The 25,423-nt window shown below is 40.5% G+C and overlaps 1 protein-coding gene across 1 annotated transcript in view; it reads left to right on the plus strand.

The window, feature by feature from the left end:
- The window catches only part of ITPR2 (inositol 1,4,5-trisphosphate receptor type 2), a gene marked incomplete at both ends in the record, with an annotated part of 260,856 nt that overhangs the window by 216,111 nt on the left and 19,322 nt on the right, over positions 1 to 25,423 (plus strand). The window contains 9 exons of the mRNA XM_079549692.1: positions 723 to 915; positions 3,679 to 3,804; positions 6,533 to 6,708; positions 7,992 to 8,156; positions 10,296 to 10,491; positions 12,557 to 12,649; positions 17,482 to 17,609; positions 19,408 to 19,573; positions 20,808 to 20,968. Coding sequence (XP_079405818.1) covers positions 723 to 915; positions 3,679 to 3,804; positions 6,533 to 6,708; positions 7,992 to 8,156; positions 10,296 to 10,491; positions 12,557 to 12,649; positions 17,482 to 17,609; positions 19,408 to 19,573; positions 20,808 to 20,968 — 1,404 coding nt within the window. The remainder of the gene's footprint in view (positions 1 to 722; positions 916 to 3,678; positions 3,805 to 6,532; positions 6,709 to 7,991; positions 8,157 to 10,295; positions 10,492 to 12,556; positions 12,650 to 17,481; positions 17,610 to 19,407; positions 19,574 to 20,807; positions 20,969 to 25,423) is intronic.

The raw sequence follows: 25,423 nt of genomic DNA on the forward strand, positions 1-25,423 counted from the left end.
AAAGTCACATAGTATCTTTTTTTTCTTTTTTTTCTTTTTTTTTTTTCCCATAATACTGCCTCTACTGAGACATGGGTCTAGAAGTAAAAATGAGGTTTCTACCCATTTTTCCATTGACATGTAATGCAGACTCCATGATCAGAAAAAGAAAGCAATTTGGATGACAGTGTAGTAAAATGGAGTAAAATCTAACTCGCTCACTGATGGCTCAGTAGACTCTGAAACACAAATAATGCAAGACCTTGTTTCTTGCCAAGTAAGCAAAGAAAAACTGACAAGATATGGGTTCTCTCTGAGTAAAAAGGTGCTTTTTTTTGCATCTTCACCTTTGCAACTTCTGTCATCATAGAAATAAATTCAAGGTGAAAGAAGAGTTCCATAATCCATTAGAAAGGCTCTGAACTTCTGCACTGTTTAGTAGAAGAGTTTCATTTCAATCCACTGCAAAAATGAAGCATTCTGAACTGGAATATTTTTTATGTTTGGGCCTAGGTTTCAGTTGAGATGTATGATTTGTCACTGTATTTGCAAGCAGATTTTTGAAAATAGAAATGGGGTTTTACTGTATGTTTTAGGATTCATTGACTGACTTTTTGGTAATGTACAAATAATGTATGCATTCGTTTATAAATTACAAGGAAGCTGTGAGCAAAAAGAGCTGTGACAAAATTGTTGAAAAGACGCTGATCCTGAGAAAAAAATATATTCTGTTTTATTTATAGATTGTTCGTCATGATAGAACAATGGAACAGATTGTCTTCCCTGTCCCCAATATTTGTGAATTTCTCACTCGGGAATCCAAAAGTCGGGTATTCAATACAACAGAGAGAGATGAACAAGGGAGCAAAGTCAACGACTTTTTCCAACAGACAGAAGATCTGTACAATGAGATGAAATGGCAAAAGAAAATTAGGAGTAAGTATTGTAATTTCGAAAAATACCTCAATTATGTTAAAACCTCACTTTTAAGTCTTCAAATATGTTCAATTTTAGTTATACGCTTTTCACTATTCACTCTGCAACAGGCAAAGCTTCTCAGAACCTGAGAGAGTAGATCTACAGGGTGTAGGTCAGCTGAGACACTTGCATGCCACCATAAAAGAGTCATAATATGGAGCAGCTACTAATGTAAATAATGTGTTCAAGATGCTGTTCTGGACTGCAAAAGTTAAATGGAAGAATGGATGAACAGGGTGTAGCTCCAGTAAACTCAGTAGAGTGGAACCTAATTAAGCCAAGACCTCTAATATATAACAAAACCACGTGTAGCTGCAGATTTGAGGTTTGCAGATTCCTACAAGACCATTAAAAATATGTTAATGTCAGTCACTTAAAAACATCTCTCAGCAGAACTTCAGCTGCTTTAAATCTGCGTGACTCCCATGGACTCCATTCCCTTTTGCCAGCTCACATCAGCCTTGCTTGACTAGGCTGCAGTATGTCCCCATCTGTGAGCCCATCCTGGTATATGTACTGTGGTAGTGGGAGAGGCATATATGCTTGCTTAAGCTACAAGGGAGACCAAGCCAGGTAACATGAGTTTCTCATTTTATTCACTGGTGGGCATTACAGCTGCTGGCCTTCACTGGGAATGGGGCAGCTGCTGCTCCTGCCAGTGTCCCAGGGATGGGGAGCTCCTGCCAGCTCTGCAACTGTCAGCTGCGCCCTTTGAATTTGGAGCAGAGAGCCAAGGCTACAAACTGATTTAACATCCTTGACAGACAGAAAGGAAATGTATATCTTGTATGTGTATACATGTATATAATAAACACGTAGGATGTATCACTTTGTTCACTGCTAAAGTGCAGATGCTGCTGGGGTGGCAGACATCAGCTGTTTAGCAGCTCACAGGAACGTTATGCAATTGATTAGGAGGGAAGTGAAGAACAGGATCTATGGTCAGAGCAGCAGGAAGTTTGGATACTTAAAGCAATATGCCTTAATGCAGCATCCTTAATGTGAAAGAAACAGGAGTGTTGGATACAGTTCCTTAAAATTTCAGTTCTGAAGTTATAATTTTCAGAAGCAGTTGAAAGTTTTCCGTATGAATCCTACTGGCCCAGATCCACTTTTAGTGGCACTGTGAAAATTTGTACTGATAATCTGACCAGAGTAAAGGCATAAAATAGATGATTCTAGAATAACTCCCTAACTGCAGTCTGTTTGGGAATAAAATTCATCAGATTGTAGAAAAATTGCTTCACTGACAATAGTGTGTCTGTTTTTTCTTGCTTGAGAAACACAAATTAAAAAAGCCGGACCTTATACTTACATAAACCAGACCTCCCTGTTGGTATAAGCAAGGAAAACTAGTTTATTTTTATTCAGAACAGAAATTCCTCAATTCATTTCATCAGTGGAACAGCCCAGAAGTCTCCATGTTGTTTTTTTGTTGTTGTTTGAAAAGATAATGTAAATTTAGGTTCGGTTCATTGTTTAGCCAAGTGTCTGTTACCAGGCAGTCTCTATTGCTGAAATTGACAGATGCCATTTGCAATGGCTCCAAATGCTTAAATCCCAGCAGTCAACAGCACAAAGTTATCACTTAATCATATTCAACCTAATTATTTACCTAATCACTATTAAAATCTATTTAGACAGTCATTTTCAGCTGAAGGAGTCTATATGAAAAGTTAGCTGGGTGCAGGTAAGTCAAGAATATGTTTTTCATATTTGCAAGAGTCTCTCAATGCTTGAAAATCTAATTGATATGAATACATCATCTTCAAATAGCTAACTTCTCTGACTAAGGGTTTTCTCACACCACTGCGCCTTTCAAATGTTCATTGAAACATATGATAGCGCAGTCTCAAATGTGAGGTGTTTGCCTGGGTCTTAGTACCCTCTGATCTTGTTCCTGGGCTTTTTGCTGAATCGTTTATGTGACTCTGGACACAAAGTATTAACACTTTTTTTCCTTACTTCTCTGTTTTGCATTTTTTAACTTGGTTAAAGGTCCTTTGGAATATAGTCTCCTTCTGTGTGTTCACATAGTACTTCACATTTGAAGGTCCTGGCTTCCTTTTAAAGCTTCAAATTATTTTAATAGCACAGAGTTGTTGCTCAGCAGTTAATCTTGGATGTCTGAGCATTGTACAGGAAATAGCTTTCGTGGAATCATACTCCACTCAGACCAAATTTTATCTGCTCCTCATAGTAGATCAAGATATGTTTAGTTTGATAGAGGTGGGGAAAGTACTGCAGTTCTGAAATTTTGCCTGTTCCATTTTTCTTTGAATAATATCATCTGCATATCTGATCCAAATGGGTCTGCTGGATGACCTGTGCTGGGTCTCCTGGTTGCCTGGCATGCAGGATGCCTGAAATCCAGCTGTTCATTGGACTCCATATTTCCACACACAGAGGCTACAGTTTCAGAGCCAGGTGAAGAGAATCCTTCACACAAAGTCCAGTTGTAAAACCTCAGCTGAGGCAAAACTTTCATATATATTGAACTGTATTGGAGGTTTTGGATGAAAAATCCTGCTTGAAACAATATTTTATGGCTAGCCTATGTTTACTATGTCTCTTTTAGCTAATGTTAAAGTTCTGCATGTTTGTTTTGTTTACCTCAGTTTTCTTCATTAATCTGTATTGTTTAACTCCCTCGAGGCCATTACTGACTGGGCTGATGCCTGCTTTCTTCCCATTCATTGCTTTTTTTTCTCAACTTTCTAGATAATCCACTCCTATTTTGGTTCTCACGACACATCTCTCTCTGGGGAAGCATTTCCTTCAACCTTGCTGTATTCATCAATTTAGCAGTTGCTCTGTTTTATCCCTTCGGAGATGATGGAGATGAAGGCAAGTGGAACTTTTTATTTTTCCTTTTGATTTTAGTTGCTCTTATTCTAAGGTAACATGATTGTGTAAAACTGCATCTTCAGGTGTGCTTGTTTCTGCAGGAGCTGTGTAGTGTCTACTAGATAGGAACCAGATGTTGTCTGAGATGTTGATCTTCAGTGTGTCATGTCCTGTGTGACATGAAACAAAACAGACAGAACACAGGAGCTGATTTGAAGATCATGTAGATTATCTGAGCTAATTCTTTTCTTTTTTGCTTAATTATTGTCAGATTGTAGTGTACTAATGTACACATTCAGTTACAGTTTCTGAGCTGAAGAAGGGTACCTGGCAGCAGAGGGACTGAGATTCCTTAAAACTGACCAATTTGAGTGACTTGCAATGTTAAAATGTGTGGAATATGATGATATGAAAACTAGCTCATTGACATTTGATGATTTTAATGGAATAAAAGAGCCACCGATGCAGACGACAAAAACATTATATAAAAATATGCTTAAAAGATGTGATTCTGTCTCTGCTTCATCACATGGCACAGAAATGCAGCAAATAATAAATTTCATTAAATAAATGCAGCAGAGGAGCAGGTGGCTCCCAAACAAGCTTAATTGGGATAAAGGAGACTGGTAATGGGAGTAGATCCATTCACCTCTGGGTCTTTAATTCATGTCCAGTCTAGGCAGTAACGTGACTGAAAGTCACTTCTGTCTGATGGCATGTGAACTGCACTACTGGAAACAGGCCAGTTGCATATGTTTTTCACAAATACCAGAATTGGCACCATCCAACATTCCTGTTGGCTGGCTAAACAGAAAGCAGCAGATTAAAGTATATTGGCATGGAGACCACGCTGTACTTTCACCTTGCAGGGTGGGCTCTGCAGGTCACAGTGCAGAGAGCTCCACAGCCTTGTGTCTGCAGGGTTCAGCTGTGGAAATGGGAAACATTTGCATGCAGTGCTTTCCTGCCTGTAAGCCGAAGAGTCGCTCAGGGTGCACATGTGCCAGAGTGTAAGAGAAGAAATAAAGAGTTAAAAATAAACCTTTTAAGCTACTGAATTTTTAGCTAATTTATACTCAAGGAAATCCTCTGGTCTGCAGTCAGTAGGCATTAATACTTGGAACTGCAGATTTGTATGGTATTAGTTAAAGTGGCCCCGGTAATCCAGTGATTTCAGCGATAGTGCATTTCAGGATTCCAGTTCTTAGTCCTTGCAGCAGCAGCAGAGATTTCTGAACAATAAACAATAGGTGTGGCCCAATGGGATAAGCACGGTCACGAGGCAGACTCCTTACTTCCAGTCTCCACCAAAAACTGATCTGGGAGCTGGAGTTTGTCTCACATTTTCCCCCTTCCACTTGTGTGCAAATCCACATTCACGTGTCCGAGGTGCTTGGGCTGATCTAATCATCTCAGGAATGCTGCTGCCTTCGGATGGATTTCTGCATTTCTTACATCATACGGCATAAGCGAAATTGCACTCCAGATGAGGTTTCTTTGCCCTGTGCATATCTGCATGTGTTACATGACACAAAATCATTTGACCTGCAGTAGGGAAGAGAGAAAAATTTATTCAAGAAACACCGAGTGCTTCGCTCATACTTTTCAGCTCCACTTTGAAGCTATTTTTTAGGATCCGTTAAAAATTTCCAGATCTTGTTGGCAAAGAAACTATCCAGCAGAGCTGCCCTTAAATCTCTTGCCAAGGATATAAACACTCTTGAACTTTGGAAAAGTTTGGATGCCATCTGAATTTTGAGGGCAAGGCCTCACCTTAGTGTTTTCACTGATGCTGCTTAGCCGTGTATCTGCTGCCAAAGAGATACCATTATTCTTATTGTGATCCTTACTAAATTCTCTATTCTGTTCTCCCATGCCACTGAACTCTCAGTTAATCAGTAGAAGTCAGTGTATGAGTGTGACAGCATCCCGAGATCTGAATGTGCTTTTTGCATCAGAGTGACATGGTGTGCTCCCAGAGCCTTAAGCAGAGGAGAAAGGGAAAGCACGGGCTTCGCTCAAGTCTTGTGGACAGTCTGGGAGCCATCACCTTGCCCAGCCTCACTCTGAAGGCTTATGTGCCTGCAGGAGCTTAGCAAGAGCAAGGACCTGCCACCCGCTGGGAGCAAGGCTCAGTGGTTCGGCAGCTCCTGGCAGTGCAGATGCTGCTGCTTCTGCCCAAGTCCCCATGGCCACCCCCCACTGTGGCAAGTGGCTGATTTTTGAGCAGAGGCAGAGCTGCCTCCTGCTGAATGCCTGCAGCCCTTGAGCAGCAAGCTATTTCTCTAAAAGCAGGCCGCTTCTGTGCCCTTTGGGTTGGGAATGAGACGCTGCGGCTTGTGCTATTGCTGTGCCACCCCAAGGACCGGCTATTTCTGCAGCCAATCGCCGAGTTAGACCAAAAGAGTCCTAATGATCCCTGCAAGAGGGAGATAATTAGTAGCCTGCTCCAGGAACAGGATAAACTATTTCATCTCTGAGCACTATGCAGATTTTAATGGAAATTTCATTAGCTCTTCTTACTATATTACCTGTGCAAATCAACAATACTATGATAATAATAGTTCTTATTGCAGTTAGGGTAAGTCGCGGTCAGCAGTTGCGATGCATGAGTCAGATTTTGTCTTAGCTATATGAGCCAAGGAATTGATCTTCTGGATCTGTTTTGTGGTGAAAAACTGAGTCACCAAAGATGCATTTCTCAGCTCTCCCATTCTTCTCCATGCAGGCACACTTTCTCCATTGATTTCGGTCCTCCTCTGGATAGCTGTGGCACTTTGTACAGCAATGCTGTTTTTCATCTCCAAGCCAGTTGGCATTCGACCCTTCCTGGTGTCTGTTATTCTCAGGTCTATATATACAATAGGGCTCGGTCCTACCTTGATACTTCTTGGTGCTGCTAATGTAAGTACTCAAAAAGCAAGCAGAATTTTCCCTTCCAGCAGAGGCAGAGATATTAAGGGCCTCAATTAGAACTGTGCAAAGAACTTCTTTCTCAGGCTCACTGGTTAACACAAAGAAAAAGAATGATTTCCAGTCATCTCGAAACAGTGATGTCAGCAAGCAGAAAAGCTGAGAAAAAAAGATTTGGTTTTGTTCACATGTAAATATTTTAAAAATAAAAACAATATGAAATTTCAAAGAAATATTGCTGAATAAAAGGAATCAAATTTACAATTCCGTGTGTTAAAAGAAAAATTTTCTCTACAAATATGCTCAGCAGAATTGACACAGATTTGTCAGGTGTTTCTGTGAGCCTAAATCTATATTTTTGAAAAAAGTTTTCAAAATTAAAAATTCTCTCAGCCCTTTCCCAGATCTCTTAATTTATTCATGGCTGTGTTTGCGTGTTTACTGAGCTTTGTAGGATAGGCAGTCACGCTCATAAGTCATCATTTTAGATTTCTGCCTGACTGCTGCAGCCCTAATTCAGCTTAGCACCAGGCAGCAAAGTATTAGGTTATTTGATTCTGTGAAAATTTTGCATGCTCAAAAATGCCCAGGCATGTGGTCCGAGGTAAAGGCAAGCAAGCAGTGCTTGGCCATGTCAAATTTGTGAAAGGAGAAACGTGTGGAGTCCTTATTGCTAGTCCTGGACTACCAAACACCCCTTTCTTATGTACTTCTGCAGTACTTCTCACATGCAGGCAGAGCTCAGGAGCAGTGGCAAATCTGTTGCTGGTGCTTAAAAACCATTCTTCAAAAATGACACTGGTATGTTTAAAAGGAATCTTATTCTGAAAAAATGTGATCTGAAGGAAATGGGAGATCTTCCCACCTCCACACATGCTGTTGTGTTACTATTGTTCTCTTTGCAATTGCATTTACAGCTGCTCCTGCATAGTCTCAGATCTGAACTCATTGTTAGGAATTGGTAGGAATTGGTAGGAAGTCACTCCCCAGTTGTTGTTTAATACCTTACGATGTTAATCCCACCCTGCCTTCTCATGAATGTTGTAGTGATCTCAGTGCAGTGGTGAAGGGGTGATACACTTCCATTTAGTCTGGTGGACTCACACCCAGTATATCTTGGAGTTGGATTTGTCTCTCTTGAACTTCAGCCATCTAGAAGTTGAGTGTTTGTTCAAAGTAGCCTATCTGGAATTTTTCATTCTACAGCAATGCAAGCAATAAATAACAGCATTTTTTCTGACGGAGTAAACCTGGCCTTTCTTTACCCCCCACAGCTTTGCAACAAAATAGTGTTTCTGGTGAGCTTTGTTGGAAACCGGGGAACTTTTACTCGTGGCTACAGAGCGGTCATCATGGACATGGCTTTTCTCTATCACGTGGCATATGTCCTGGTCTGCATGCTGGGCCTCTGTGTGCACGAATTCTTCTACAGTTTCCTGGTAAGTGTGTGCTTCTGTAGAGGGGAAAACTTTGCAAAAATAGAAAATACCGTTGCACGCATGCAGCTGTCTTCAATTTCTTCCTGACAATCAAGCCAAATCGTGTATTTTTAGCCTGCCGTTGTGTTGCTGCCCTGTAGGAGCTGCTGTTTTCATTAGAACCCGCTTCTGTTAGGAGTTATTTTATCTGTTTCAGAGGTGACAGTTTTCTGTTTCTTTTCATAAAATTATCATACAGCCCACTCCTTTCTTCTGTTCTTCCGCAGCATACCTTTATTTGGCGTATGTTGTTCCTGTATCTTGTGTCAGTTGGGTCTTCAGGCTGTGGTCTGTCTGGGGCAGGAATTGGCCACTGGTATTATGCCGACTATCCCATCCCTCTATAATTAGAATGCTGCCATAAAAAAACTACTTGGGGTAACAGAAAGATTCATCGCATTAAATATATGCCACTTCAATTTTCTTTTGTTGCCATTACCTGGATAGAATGCCTTTTTATAATATGATACAGGTGCAGTGAAAATGAATCATACAAAATTATGCTAAACTCAGCTAACTGCTCCCTTCATGCTGAGTGGCAGTAAAAGGGGTTTCACTGTTCTTGTTTTCTAATCCTTTTGCTCTATACTGAAACTTGTAGGGAAACAGAATAAATTGTGGTCATTTGTATGTGTTCACTATCCCGCTGTTGTATTTTTCTCAGCTTCCTAAATAGGGGTAACATGTCACAGAGGTGTGTTAAGCACTCCAGAATTTAGGGGTTCAACCCTTACTCTCTCTTGCTGAAGTCAGTTTCCAGGTCAATATCTTGACAGTAGAGTCAGCTTCAGGATTGGACAGACTTCAAAGTAGTCAAGATTTTGAGGCTTTAGCTGCAGGGCCCTTTTCACCTGGATGCATCTCTCCTACTATGTAATGCCCTCCTTCAAAAATGCACAGCAAATCACATTACTCCTTCAGTGAGTAGGGGATTCTCTACTGTAAAATACTGATTTGCCATGTAGTTTAGAAAACATTTTATATACTTTTTACAGTGATGGCTGTGAACAAATGTTCACGATTTGTGGATGTTATAATTATCCACATTCCTAAGTTACTTACAGGTGTTCACTTTGTAGTGGAAGTATTCCAAACTCTGGTATTTGTTCCTCATTTTAAGCTTTGTCTTGTATGGAATGAGTGATAACTGTCTTTCCTCTTTCTTCCTTTGTTATTTATCCTTTCACAAGGCTGTGGATTTCAGGTCTTGTGAATTGTGACTAATACCTTCTCCTGTGGACCATTTTGATCAATCACAGTCTGTTACTTTATATCTGTAATCAGTGTGATTTGAAGAGGAAATACATATAATATAGATAAAGTCCAAAGCACTATAACAAATCAATACAATTGTAAGAGAGAAAAAAGCTGTAGATTCTTGAAAAGCACTTATCACATTTAATTGCTATTTTTAAGCCTTTGGTATTTAAAGTGATATTATCGTCATGTATACTTTTCTTTAAATACCAGGAAAGCACACAGTGCAAGGTAAATGAGAATGGAAGTTTGGGCTTTTGTACAAACAGTGCAATGAATTTAAGTTTGTCCTAAAAAGAGATGGCCCAAATCCTTGCACACGTGAGTAATTTTTAAATGATCCCATGAGCTCAAAGAAACAGCTTACAGACATGTAATTACTTGCTTGCACAAGTAAGTTTTTCAGATGCAACCCATGCGTGTTCATCAGATGGGACATAACAAGAAAAATAAATTTGTGGATGTAGATCTGTACTATGGAGACATTGTCTTTGAATTTTAATCTAGCCTGGTTTTGAGTATGAGTAAAGAGTGGATCTTGTTGGTAACAACTACCTGAGTCTGAATCAGGCTCCTATATATAAAGCATACCTTTTAGCTTTCAGTTTTGCCATAGGCTATCTTAAAATTTCAAGTTCTGTGCTTGATTCTTTCCTCCTGTATATGCAACCCCAGCACCCATTGAAATCAGTGTGAGATGTATGTTTATGAAATTAGCACTTCAGAACGTGGATGGATGGATGTTTCAATAGTTCAGATTGTGTTCCTATGTAGGATCTCTGTGTACTCTTTATGTAGCCTCATTTGTATTCATTTTTTTCCTCTACATTATTGTATTTCCAGCTGTTTGATCTAGTATACAGAGAGGAGACTTTGCTAAACGTGATAAAAAGTGTTACCCGGAATGGTCGTTCCATCATCCTCACTGCAGTGCTAGCACTCATCCTGGTTTATCTCTTCTCCATCATTGGGTTCCTCTTCCTGAAGGATGACTTCATCATGGAGGTCGACAGGTTGAAAATCAGGACCCCTGTTGCAGGTATTGCTTTTCTTATTAAAATTTGCTGACTTATCTTTGCTGAAAGGAAATTTTAATGATATGTTTGTATCTTGTGGACGCTGAATTAACTCCATATACCTTAGGACTAAATTAAGACTCTAGGTAAAATTTCATGCTTAGTTGTTTTTGAGGCTTTGCTGTTGAAATACTAAAATCTAACACTCACAGTTGATCTGCTGCATTTTCTTTTCTAAGTTCTGCTAACATTAAAAAGATATATATCTGCATTTCATAAGTATTATGAAGAGAAACTCAAAGTGGATTCTGATGGTTCTCATTCCACCTCAAAAGCAGTGCTTACTATTTTCTCTGTGCTGCATGAGGCATGTAATCTTAGCATGTTCAGTAAGTGTATTCACCTGATCATTATTTAAGCTTCATCCAGCAGAAATTTATTAGAAAATCTACGTTTCTGCTGATAGGAGATTTCCTGAGAGCATCTTGTGAATTCAGCATATATTTTAGAAAATACACACTTAGTGTATAATCTTGGTTTCAGTAAAATAATCAGAAGGTTTTTAGCCAGTTTTTAAAATGGCAGGATTTCAACTTCTTGGAATGAGAGATTTTACCAAAATGGACAGAGAATTGCAAGCTCTGTTTGCTAGGAAAAAAGCTAGGTCTGGTATGCTGAGATTTATGTACATGCTACCAACTAGCCTACTGGGAGCAGGGTGCAGAGAAGTACCTGTCTGCATAGAAATACCTGAGAATAACTTTTGCTTAAATTCCTAGAGGAATGTTTTTCCCAATGCTGAGCACTCCAGACATGTATGCAAGCACAGAACAACCAGTAGGAGCCAGCCCAGATTGTGTGCACTCCTTTTTTGCCAGCCTTCTCCTAACTCATACTTCAGGACCTGCTGCACACAAATTAAGCAAAGCTCATTCATGACTTATGGGCATAGGGGAGTATGATGTGCTCATATATCTAATTGATACCATGTAAGAAAAGGAACTTGACAAATTTCTTTAACAGACCTTGCTTTATGTCACTGATCATCTTCAAGGGGCTAAGATGACTTATATTTGATTTACCATTCATTTGGGATCAGAACTTATAATCTGAAGATTCATTTAGAAAAATAATTGTAGCTACCCTAGAAGAAAGGAGGGTAGGTTACATGGAACACTGGTCTGATCCAGAGCAGTAGTTACTGTGTGATTATGTTTCTTCAGTTGAGTTCTTAAGAAGGCTTTAGTGGTATGTGTGTGTGTATTCTTTCTGGCTTAATGCCTTGCCATTTCTGATCAAAAACAGATCAAGCAAATATGCTGATGGTATACTGATGGAACGTCTTGCATCCCAAGAAAAGCGCTTCAATTTTTTTCTTTATAAAGTAACACAGAGAGTCAGAGTGGATGTGTTTTCTGTGTTACAGAAATTTTCTTAGATTTCTACTTTGGTTGCATCATTTTGCCTTCATTTTTTCTCTGTAAACCTTTTTGTACCTCTGATTTGAAATGCAGAAAATTGTTGAAGATGCACAAAACAAAATTGGTTTGATAAAATCAAGTGGATGTACGCATTTACCTACTCTGGGAATGTTAAATTAGTGTTTTACTCAAAGCCATACATATTTACAAATGAGTACCAAAGTGTGTTATAATCCTTGAAAACTCTTAAATATTCTACATTCAGGATAACTGAACATCATCTTGGTGTCCTTCTTGTCAGCTTTTGTGAATAATTTATCTAATGGTTTTAAAACTGACATTATTTTTATATCTGACAGTTGTTCCTTGCTTTGAATATATTTTGTTTTAACCAGAAGAAGCATCATTTGATGTAGATTCATTAATTTCAGGAGATGAAATAGGAATAGCTGTGATACACAGTAAATATAAAACTGTTTTTGTTCCTTGTGATTGCTTTGAGCTGTTGATGCAGAATGTTTGAGGAAGAAGGAACTGGTGGTATAATTTGTTCTGCTTTTTCTTCTCAACTTTTCAAATTGGTGACTTGCTTCTAGAAAAATATTGATTTAAGTCTTTTTATCAGTGCAGTACCTGTCTTTTTGTCAATATTCTGCTATTTCCTTAGGTATTGGTGAAGTCCCCACTACAACCCTCACATCAATGATGGGAGCCTGTGCAAAAGAGAATTGTTCCAAAAGCATTCCTATTATTAACTCAGGTTAGTACGAAAGTTTCCCAAAATTGATGATCAATTGAAACTGAAGGATTTGTGTGTTATTATTACAGAGACTGTGTGTGAAAAGTGATTATTGTTGTAAGTCAGAAGCACTCAACTTCTGGAATGCTTGGAGCTTAGCTGGCAACTTGCCTATAATTGAAGTGCTTCCCACACCTGATTACAATTGCAACAACATGAGTTTTGTTATTAAAATAGCATGCTGAATCGTTATGCTTCAACAGACAGGTCTTTTTTTTTTTTTTTTTTTACCTGGCTTTGCTGAGAGAAAAAGCTTGCTGCTTACTTGCAGCATTCTCACCTGCACAGAGTGAGACACAATTAGATCCATTTAGGGCTGCTTGAGTTTGTTTTAATGGTGTAGCATTTAACAGCAAGCTTTTGTTTCCACTTTTCCCATGTGTCTAGGCTGAGGTTGTAGTGTAGGCAGAAAACCTAAGAGCTCAGATCCAGGACCAGCTATGCCTTAATGAGTCACTGTGGCTGAGTTAAGCATGGGTAGCAGTCCATCTATGTGTTCCCAGCTTGTAGAAAATGCAAGGAAATGAAGCTGTTACAAGCCTTGCTTGTGATAGGCAAGTTCTGTTTCTTTATGTCTGTGGCAAGTGAAAGGCTTAATTGCTGTAGTTCAGTGGGCGAATCAGTCTGGTTTTACTTTGTTACCTGCATTATGAAGCTGATCTGTATACAGAAGGACCCTGTCAGCTGTAAGTACGTCCTGTTAAAAAAGGCCTGTACACTGTGTGCAGACCTGGAGATCAAGCCAATTACCAGACATTGGGAGGGGAAGGAGTTTGCTGTGGATCAAGCTGACAGCATTCTCTGCCCTATTTTATTGTTTAAGGCTATGGGATCACTCAGGACATCTTAACATTAGTGCTAGTCTGTCTCCCCTACTCTCTTCTCCTGAGACAGTATTGTTGTGGCATTTGGTCTTGCACTGCAATTGTTGCATTTGTTTTAGTGTGAGTGTGGCCTTTGCAGTGTGAGTGTGCAGTGTATGGTCTATATGGGTGAATAGCCTGTTAACTTGCCTGTGATGCACTGAGTGAAAAGGAATTGTCTTGGGCCAGTGTTTTGAATCACAGAATCACAGAATGGCCTGAACTGAAAAGGACCACAATGATCATTTAGCTTCCACCCCCTGCTATGTGCAGGGTCACCAACTACCAGACCAGGCTGCCCAGAGCCACATCCAGCCTGGCCTTGAATGCCTTCAGGGATGGGGCATCCACAGCTTCCTTGGGCAACCTGTTCCAGTGTGTCACCACCCTCTGGGTGAAAAGTTTTGATTGTAGCTGAGTGTTAGTTGAGAGCTTAGGGCCAGGCTGGGCCACTCTGTGGGGAAGAACTGCTGCCATGATAGCACAGCGATGGGGCAGGCCACGTTATAAGCTGTCCCAGGCTGCACGTGGCCCATGAGTTGGACGTGCCTGGTCTACAGGCCTTAACCGCTTCCTGCTACACGTGGTTGCCAGGGTCTGAAGCTGAGGACTTGAGTGCTCCCTTCCTATCCTGTGTTCCGGTATAGCAATTTCACATGCTTCCTTCTTCCCCTACTGATTTTGAACTTTTTGCTTATTTATTTATTTATTTATTCGTGAGGATGAAGGGTGTGAGGGAGAGGACTATAAAAGCAGGCTTTTTCTCCCCAGCAAGTTTGTAAACAAGTGCATAAATAGGCCTCATAAACAAAATGGAAAGCTGCCTGACTAGATAAAGAAAATAGCCTTAAAGCTATTGCCAAGGCTGCTACATTCAAAAAAGTAATCGATCAGTCAAAAGTGATGCAGCTTAGCTTTTGCCAAGTTCTTTAAATGATAGAAATCTCACATTTCTTATTCTTTGACTACTGTTTCTTTAAAAATTAAACAATAATGGAAGAGGGCTATATGAAACATCTAAGTTCCCTCTCACTTAATCTTGGACTACTTCTATTCATCCAGTAATATTAAAGAAACAACATTCAGGAAGAACCATTTTGCTCATTTTGGCCAGTGGATAAACTCAAAAGTTACTGAGTATCTACCTTCTGTCCTCTCCTGGGACAGTTCTGCCTTCTGGCAAAAATGTGAGTGCAGTAGAATGCAAAGGCAAGTCAGCCTGGGAGTTGGTGGGATTCATGCTGTGGCAGCATAAAGAAGTTCGATGCTGTCCGCAGGATACATAAAGTGTTTTCAGTGACATCTCAGGTCCACAGTGGAAATGTAGATACGTTGCTTTTTAAATCATACCACAGCAAAGCGTTTGTTCTGATGAAGTTGTGCCTCTACCTTGAGCTTCACCGGCTGAGCCTGAGCTCAGTCATTGCTTATTTTAGTGATGGGAGTTAACTGAGAGCCAGTCTGCTCTGCTCAGGAACGTCCCCTCTCTATAGCTTGCTTCCTCCCCGCTGCATTGAGCTGTCGGCCTAAAAATATTTTGTCTCATTCTCCTGTGGAGTCTCCCACTCTTTACTCCAAAGGCATTCCCAATATCAATTAAGTCTTTACCTGGTGAAGCGCTTAAAGGATCTTTACATTCCCAGTAGGTGGGCTTGGCCTTATGCACTTTGTGCTCTTTAGTTCACCAAGGCCGATGCTGGAAAAATGCAGACACCTTTTTTTAAAGGGAGACATCTTCACTCATTCCGCTCACAGGCCTGGTACCACTTCAGACAAGTTCAGTTTGATCCATGTGGGCATGCAAGTCTCCCTTGCCTCTGCTTGTGTTGCAGCTCAAGCCCTGAATCCAGGTGGCTGTTGGCCACTAGAAGCATTTTTTTACGTGAATCTTCCTGTCATCCCACTTCGCTGCCATGTGATTGACATCACAGGGTGGTCTCAGTGCCCATTCTACATCACTTTTGAATGAAACCTGACCAGAAGACAGCCTCCCTTAACATTGTCCAGCCATTAATGGGTCACTCACCAGGCTGGAGCTGGATGCAAGTAAAAGCCTTCTGAACCACATTCATCATTGACATTGGGTCTGTAGCACCATTTCAAACTCCAGATCCACTCCTGTTGGTAATGTGGGCGTAGTCTGTGTGTATGTGTGTAGACAGGAGCTGTGTCTGAGCTGTGAGAGCTGCTGAGCATTAGAGCACATCTGCTGTTTCCAGCACCTGACCCTAGTCTTGTGAGCAACAAAAATCTTGTTCTCTAAGTATGTAAAGGAAATAGAAGCTGTGGCTTTTATAAAGTCTTTGGGTTTTGTGGTTTTTTTTTATTATTTCTCTTGTGAATAGTCATCTTTTCAAGCACAGAGATTAGCTCCCAAAACATCCATGGAGTAACGTTTGGAAAAAGGAAATTGGGACAGAATACAAAAGTAGAGGAGACAAATTGATATGACTAAGGTCACAATGTGAGTAACAATCATCCAGATGCAGCAGAGGAAAAGAAAAAAAAAAAGATTTCATTGTTTCAATCCTTTCAATTTCAATATTTGAGCAGTTTTCTGGGAGTTTTTCTTTGTTTCTGGTTTTTTTTTTAAATCTGGCATTCTTAGAGGTAGCAGTGTCTGCAGTGACTATATAGATCAACAAGGAAGTCTGTCCCATGTCTGCTTTTGTTTTTCTTTTTGCTTAGAGTCTCTTCTGTCAGGAATTCTTTTCCACTTAATTTGCTTGTATATAAAAAGCAGTGGCAAAAGCAGAGAATACCATCTTTGTTCTGCATGTATCTATCACATAAACCACAATTGAGGAACCCATGTTTTAAATCCAAATTGCTTGTCTGTAATGTGAATGCTTTCAGTCAGTTTGGTGTATCAAAGTCTATCTCGGTGCCTCAGATGTGGTGGTTTGGGAGCTGTTAAATATGCTGTTTCAGTTAACTATCCCAGCAGGCAGTTGTTATTTATTAAATTGTATTACAGTAAGTGCGTGAGGCAAACCAAGTGAAAATTGCTGCCTTCACCGCTTAATCAAGTGTATCCCTAAAGAGAAAGGGAGAGAGAGGCAGGATAAGCAGCAGTTATAGCCCTGACCCTTCAGCGCAAGCCAGCAGGTCACAGGGAAAAGCTCAAGCAGGGCTCTTCAAAAGGAGGTTGCTGATACAGCCGCAGCTTGAGAGTGCGTGGTGGGAGGAATTCTGGCCAAGGCAGAGGGAGTCCCTCTGGGACTTGTGTTCCAGCCCAGCTCCTCTGCACGTTCAAATACCTCCTGCACAACAGTATCCTCTATGGCTCAGCCAAAACCATGCGGCAACTCAGCAGCAGCGATAAGAATAGAATCCAAGTTTTCAGGCTGAGGTCAGTGAGAGTCTTTCATTTAATGTATGTCAGACCTGCTCTTAGGCACGTGTGCTGGTGCGCCAGGGAAAGATCACGGACAGATTTACTGGTACAAAAGCCAGTACCTCCTGAACAATTCGAAATGCTAACATGACTTGGCTTGTGTAAGTAGAGGAATGATTTCACAGGAAGACAATGCTTCTGTGAATGTGCTTCTAATTCTGTGTTTATGTTGCTTCTCTTTTGCACGTCAGCTGTGCACTTTGGAGGCCTGCTGAAAAAGCAGTCATACTGAAACCAGTGGGAGTATTTGTAAGGGAAGGGATACTCCCATGACTAGAGATGACGACTCTGGTCATAAACGGTTACTGCTTGGGATTTTCGCTGTCTCTCTTCAGGGTAAATGTGGCTGCTGTGCCTAAGAATATCACCAGCAGTGACGTGCAAATGGATAGGGATGATCATTGAAATTCTAGCTAGAGGACACAAAAGGCAGATGTATTGCAGTTACTTTCTCTCATTGAGAATCGTGGCTTTGTTTGATAAGTGATCATTTGATATTCTGTTTCATGAAGGTGCTCTTCTCCTGTTTATAGGTGAGGAAGAGGAGGATGGAATTGAAAGGACCTGTGACACCCTGCTCATGTGCATTGTGACAGTATTAAACCAAGGCCTGCGAAATGGTGGTGGCGTGGGAGACGTGCTCAGAAAGCCTTCCAAAGATGTAAGTGTTTTGGCTGAAGAAATACATTACTCCCTGTGCATCTCATGAATGCCAAAGTCAATTTTGGAGGTTATAGACAGTATTTTTATCTGGCCTCCTCTAATGTCACAGGGTTGATTTATCCATGTAATTTTTACATCTCAGATGGAATACTTAATGGGAAGAGCTGAGCTTGTTGTGATGATGTTACTTGAAGAAAGGAACTATAGGTAGTAGTTTATCCTTTCTGGAAAACTGGAACATATTGTAACCTTCAAAGCACTGCTAAGAAGTGTTGCTGGATTGGAGCAACAGTAATGTAACTAATGTAGTTTACTACTACATTAGTAGTTACTAATGCAAACTTTTGAAAAGGATTGACTGATAAGTTTATGTCAAGACTCCATTTTAGTATAAAAGGTGTATTTTTAACAGAAATGCAGCCTGGCATCTGCACTGGAATAGGACCTGTTGCTTATCTGTACTGAACTAGCATCAAAGTCAAAACAGAATTTCATGTATCAGGGTGCAAGTCCTTTTCCAGAAGTTTTCTCCAAAACGCAGTTTGTTTGAAAATTACTCATAACATTTGGATTTTATGCATTTTGATTTACATTCAAGAAGAACAGCATAAATAAAGGCAGTGTAGCAGATCTTTGCCCAGTGGACTGCATCTTAACAGAAGGATGAAACTCACAAGTAGTCCCTCAGTAGAATGTGCATGAGTCCAGAGAAAACTCAGATCTACTACCTCCTTTTGTAGACAGTAGGAATCCAGATCCTTACTCATAAGCTAGGAGATTCTGCAGGCACCACAGTCCATCCACATGAAGTTTGTAGGCGCTTACAAACTTGGAAAATGACCCTTGCCAGCTAGCAGTAATGTGATGCTAACTAACTGCATTAAAGCATGTCATAAAAGGTACAAAGTTACAAACAAACGAATGCATGGGAAACTGAGAAAATCGGTGCCTACCAAGGCAGTGTCATGATGAACAGGATCTGGATTTTATGTTTCTCCTTTTTACACTGAGTGTTGTCTCCTGTTTGCCACAGAACAACTTTGCTGTTTTATTGGAAGTGTTAATGAAAGTCCAGTCCAGACTTTGCAAGAAGGAAAATAGTGAAGGCATGAAAATACGAAACTGTGATGAAATGGGGGATATGAGCACTTCAGAGCAGTGTGTGTGCATGTATGTGTTCCATTCCAGAAAGGCACAAGCTTGGTCTGCCCACTCTGAGCCAGCTTATAGCCAGGTGACTGGTTTAGTATAGTGTTAAAGCCATTAATGCACCATGTTTGGGCAAAGCATGGTAGGCTACTTCAGCCTTGGCATCACGTAAGTATGCTCCTCTTGCTTCCAGTGGTTCAGTGTGCAAACTTGGCAACAGGACATTCCATAAGCATGTTTCCTTAAGCATATTCCTGTATGTCACAATGTAGCATTAAGGGTTATTGTAGATCTCAATTGGTACTAGAAGTGTTTATCCCTGTTAGCGTGCTGGCGAGGTAATTACCTTCAGTAGAGCACTACACTAAGGCATCTACACTGCACCTGGAACACAAGCCAGTCTGTCTCTCCCTGATTTGGGAAACTGCATAAGGAGCAGCAGGAGACCCAAAGAGACAGGAGTATGTGCAGTCAAATCATCTTTGCTTACTCATATAGCCAGTCCCTGTCTGTGCAAGTAAGACTAGCAGAATTTGGCTTATTAGAAGAAAGATGCATAGCTTTGCTTGAGTTAATGTGAAAATGTTGTTTAATATTTTAGACGTTTGCTATTTTTGTATCTTATTGCAACCTTATTATTGTTGCAGGAGCCCTTATTTGCTGCTCGAGTTGTTTATGATCTTCTGTTTTATTTCATTGTCATAATTATTGTTCTAAACCTAATCTTTGGAGTCATCATTGATACATTTGCTGATCTCAGGAGTGAAAAGCAGAAAAAGGAGGAAATACTGAAGACAACATGTTTCATCTGTGGTAAGTTTCTGAGCTATTGAGACGTTTTGTGGGTAAAGGAGTAAAATTAAGGTGAAATAAGAGGAGTTATGTGAGGGAAGACTGTAAAAATGTCAGAATTTGGTTCCAAATTTGTTCACTCTCAGCAGGAAAAAGATTTGGTTTAGGAGTCAAAATATAGCTTTGCCAAGAGGTGTTTTCACAGTCTCCAGTTAGGGTCTGAGGGAGAAGTACTGTGTTTCATGCTCGCGTCATCACTACTGATGGAGATGGTGCAGCTGCTGACTTTATTTCACATGTAGCATGATGCAGATGAAAGTACAGCTTGCTATTTCACAGCACAGTGGATTCCAGAAGGGTAACAATAGGAAAATCTGCCTATTTCAGAAGGTGACTTGAAACAGGGAAACAAAAAATTAAATGAAAATCATCCTCACAAAGACCACGGGTGAATTGCACTTATTTTGAGGTGCAGCCACAAGGAGGACCAGACCTTCACTCCCCCAGGGGACGTTAGAATTACCTTCATTTTAATAGGCTGGGTGTTGTTTCCATGGTTGTACTGACAGGGATGAACACTGTGCAGAGTTTTAGTGTCAGTAGGAGCCCCTACAAGAGATCCAAGGAGAAAAGCTGTAACGTGGAGAAAAACATTGGTGAATCCTCTCCTTTCTCACTTTGTCATTCTCCTTTAGAGATTGGAGCAGATACGGCAAAGAATAGAATGAAATTCTTACAACTGCATCTCTGTAGAGACTGTATTTCTGCAGAGCTGCAGACTCACCTTCACTGTAGGTTTAAGTGCTCAGCAATTCCACCACAGCTTAAGTGGGACTACTCACATGCTTGGTGCTAAGCACGTGCATAAATCTTTGCAGGATCAGGACTGAGACTGCATGCTGTGTGCTAACCAGTATACATTTAGAAAGGATCAGAGTCAACACTTGTAAGGCACTTTATAGCCTTCAGCACAGAAGGCACTGTAAAACTGTAACTTATTTATTATACTGTTATTGTTATTAAGGGGAAATATCACAAAAAAGAATAAGCTTTGCGCTGAAAGAATTCTGTCAGGAATGCCTTCTGGCCTGGTATTTCATGCCTGGCAGTTACTGTATGTGGTTATAGCTTTTAAATTAAGATCCTTCAAATTTATGATCCTTCAAATTAATTTGGGTCCCTGTCTCTAACATATTTAACCAGTATTTTTGTATTATTTATTTATTTATTTGTACTACGTTCATGTCTTTTGCAGGACTGGAGAGAGACAAATTTGATAACAAGACAGTTTCATTTGAGGAGCATATAAAGTCAGAACACAACATGTGGCATTATTTGTACTTTATAGTTCTTGTCAAAGTGAAAGATCCAACAGAATACACTGGTCCAGAGAGCTATGTAGCACAAATGATTGTGGTAAGTCAATTTGAGCACGTGCTTTATGCAACGGCTAGATGTTCTTTGCAGCATGAGCAGAGCATATCTGTCTTTTTCCCTCTGCCTGAACAATGGGAGGCATCGATCTGTGATTTTAAAGATCTTTTCACGTGTCTTAGACAGTCTGCAACAAAGCCCGGTCTTAAACATAATGAAAAAGATGAAAACAGAGGCCACAGTCTCTAGTTTGGCTTTCGTGCTCTCATGCTCTGTGGTTTCCGCTCCCTCATTAGCCAAACCAGAGGCAGAGGAGCATGCATCATAACATCTGCTACTGCTTTGTCCAGGATCTCTGGGCTGCTGTCCAGAAAAATAATGTCTCCTGCTGAACAGCAGAGCACAGGGTCAGTGTTGAGGGCTAGCATTTTCTCCTACGGCTGCTTCTGAACAAGCTATTGAAAAGACCAAGATGAGCTTCTGTGGGGATTTTAAGAGCTGCAGAAACTGCATTATGATGCAGTAAGTATGACTTGGGTTCAGAGAGAGAAATTTGATGACACAGGAGCACATAGATGTTCAATTACATTTCGTTTCCAACTTGCTGCCAAAGAGGGTGCATTCCCATGAGAGAGAAGGCTGGTACCAGTGTTTGGGCTTCATTTTTGAGTAACTTGCACAACATCCCCATGAACAGCAGTATTCAGGTATTCTTACTTGTTGTGATATCCTGGTGCACCATTTTGTTCCTGTGAATTTCCTGGCAGTTATTGCATTGCCAAGAGCTCTTGCCAGGGTCTGTGGTTGCAGAGCTGGTGTATGTCTGAATCTCAGACGGGAGTGTAAACAAGTACACATCAGGCTTCTGTTCATGCATTTCTGCAGCCATATTTTTTATTGAGAGCATCTACTCTGTTATCCTTCATTGAGCCTTTGATTATACATACTGCCCAACCTCACAACTGAAATTCTGGGTGCTCATACAGTCCTCAGCCCAGCCAAGGGGAGGAGAAATGAAATATCCTTTAATTTCAGCCGTCTGAAAATGAGGCACCCGGCTTAAATTGTTGCCAGCTCCCTGCCCTGTCAGTGAAGAAAGCTGGATCATTTACCCTGCCTTAAGACAGGTGTCTAGGATGGTGGTGGTAACACACCATGGCAATGCCTTTCTCACTCCATAGAGGGTCTAAATGATCCGTTTAGACAAGGCGCCGAGCTGGGTGTTGGCTAGAGGAGAGGATTCACACGGCACACTTCTGTAAGTGCTGTTACTGCTACATGGAAGGCAGTGTGGAGGGTCATGGGAATTGAGCGTTCTGGTACAGAGGAATGGCCTGTATCCATGGAACTTGGAACTGCCAATCCTGTAGACCAACTCAGTACATTTATGCTGTTAGGCAGTAATGGATCTCCTGCTGTGTAATGGGCAAAATAGAAAAGCTAAAACAAAAGCTTGCATCCTATGTTCCATTACAGAAAATTATTCATAGTGTCAAGTTGTCCTCTAATACCTGAAACATTTCTAGCTTATCTCAGAAATGCTCTTTAATTCACAGAACATTCCCAGACTCTAGGGCCTGTCTCCTTTGTCTGGTCCTTCCTTACTCTCCTCTTCTTCCCTCTCCCTGAGATGTTTATATGGTTTTAAACTTTGAAAGTGTGTATGTTCAGTATTAATGTTTAATTCCAAGGGATGCATTAATATTCATAGTAAGTGTATTCATCCTGTGGCAGCAGAGGTTTGAATTTTCTGATGCAATTCACTAATGTATTTTACGTTTGCATTAATAGTCGGAACTCCTGTTTGAATATCTAAAATATTAACAGAAAAGCACCAAAACGTGTGTGGCCTCAAGCACTGAACCGATTTCTCAGAGCTCCTCTGGGGCAGAATGCTGATAGTTTGAGTGGTTAATAGTAATCAAGAGTTTGGAATTATTAAAGCCTCTGAGCAAGGGCTTGGTGTTTTTTTTTTCCATGTGTATGTATGAAAACTGTCATCCTAGATGGTGAGAGAGTTGCGTATGGGCCTAGAAATGAAACGTAATGCTTACAAGGAATGGAAGGAGGGAATGTAGGAATGGAAAGAAAGAGAAACAGTATTTGAACAAATTATGTGTTGTGGGATTAGTATTTGTATCTCTGTGTAGTTAAAATTCTCCTGTACAAAATGTAGGGAAGGTGTGCTGCAGAAATGCTGGTTGTGTGAAGCAGAAGCAATTGGAACTGTTGAAGTGAATAAAAAGGGGCTCTTTCTCTTGGAGCCAGAGATTACTGGATACCACATGGTAGAAGGGCTATTAAGAAATGAAAGAAAATAATCTGACTAGAAGAATGGAGTGTTCTGGAAGTATGATATTCAGCTGGAAAAAAATTGAAAGAAGGAACTTTGCTTATGACCAAAAGAGTAAAAAGCCATTGGTGCTGATGGAGGTTATGTGTTTTGCGTGTTTCAAACCCAGCATGATAACAATGGAACAATATTGCACATATGTGGAATGTATAACCTCCCATGCAGAAATTAAATGTGAGATTTCTTTTTTTACCTAAAGACAGGGAGAAAAACTGATTAAGACTTTTTGGTTGACTGGAAGCTGTGCAACCACTCTTGCAATTCTGGAACAGGTAACAAAGTCCCTGATAAGGGTCTTAGATTCTAGTCAGAATCTGGCATAAGAGAGGCAGACTTCAAATGAACATTTCATAAGGGAACCGAGGCTTGCCAGTGAAACAGATTCATTACCAAATGAGGCTGATGAGGCTGATGTGACACCGTAATTCAAGTGGGAATCCAAAATATATAGACAAGAGGCTCAAGGCAGAAGGCAATGCAGCATTCAAAGTCCAAAGTGAGAAAAGAATATGCAGTTTCCTTTTCTAAATGAACCTGAAGAAGATAATTCCTAGCGTATCAGAAAAGACGCAAGAAATGCAGTGGATTACAGTGTATAGTGATGAGAATAGACAAAGGGGAGGATGGCAGCATTCTTGTTCGAAGGGCTTTTTCGCTGAGCAGTGGATAAACACTGTGGCAGAAGATGGATTAGCCATCAAGCTGAAAATGAGGAGAAGTTATTTTTTTTAACATGGATGCTGCTGCTTAAGCCAGAAGGTTGGTGGAAACAGTGTGGCTAGCACTGCGCTCAGTGGAAGATAAACCTGGGAGATGTCTGAATTTACCATAGAGCGTGCCAGCAGGATCCAGTTAATACACTGAAGATGCTTAAGGCTAGTTTCAAGAGTAGGGCATTCTCAGGACTTTTTTGAAGGGGACAAAGAGGAATGATATTCAGTGTTTTGGGTTGTACAGAAAATGGAAGAATTCTATGAATAGCACTCCTGGAAAAGCTTTCCTAGCCTTGCTAGTTTTTATTACAATTAAGTAGACCTCCATGCCTATTTCTGTAGCTTTAATGAGTCAAACCCAAATTCTGTGTTTTCACAACCGGAATACTTAAGAAAGAATTTTTAGTCAAATCTGACTTTCAAGGCTCAGACCTAACCTTAAATAAATGTAAGTCAAATTTTGGAGTCTTCTTCAGTAACTTCTTTAAATAGAAAGTGGAGTTTAGCTCCACATGTCATCCTCACTACCCCTACAGCTGTAGTTAACTAATTACTAACTGTACTTCTGTACACTGTACTGCAAAAAAAAAAAACAAAATTGATGTGGTTTACAGTATAACTAAGTACCAGGGTAAATGTCTACATTTTCTGGTAGTCTCTTTTCTCCACTGCCCATCAGGACCCCAAAATATGACTGACTGTGATACAACTCTGTCTTGGTCATGATTCGTATGTCTATCAAAAAGTGAAACACCTTGTTTTAAGGTATGGTGATAACATAACTGGAAGAAACTGGAATGGTCTGATTTTCTTGTTCTCATCATAGAATCACAGCAGGTCTTGGGTTGGACCCTAAAGAACATCCAGTTCCTACCTCCTGCTATGGACAGGGCTGCCACTCACTAGACCAGGCTGCCCAGAGTCCCATCCAACCTGGCCTTTATTTCCTCCAGGGGTGGAGCACCCACAACTTCACTGGGCAACTTGTTCAATGCCTCATTACCTTCTGAGTAAAGAATTTCCTCCTCATAGCTAACTTACATCTATGCTCTTTTAGTTTAAAACCATCCCCTGTAGTCCTGTCACTATAAGACCGTGTCTAGTCTGCTTGCAAGCTGCTTTTAAGTACTGGAAGGCCACAATGAGGTCTCCCCAGAGCCTTCTCTTCTGCAAGCTAAATAAGTCCAGCTCCTTCAACCTTACTTCATTGGAAGGGTGCTCCAGCTCCCTGAGCATGTTTGTGGCCTCCTCCGGACCCATTCCAGCAGCTCTAATTTTTTCTTATGCTGTCTTACAATACTTTTTGGAAGACAACAAAATTCCTGTCAAAAGGGACAGAAATTACTTCCCCGTGTAACTTCACTTCCCAATTTTCCAGTTCAAAAAAGAAACTTGCAGGTAATCTTCTAGACACTCCTCACTCAAAGGCAA

Source organism: Tetrao urogallus, assembly GCF_951394365.1.
Source record: "Tetrao urogallus genome assembly, chromosome: 1".
Lineage (NCBI taxonomy): Eukaryota > Metazoa > Chordata > Aves > Galliformes > Phasianidae > Tetrao > Tetrao urogallus.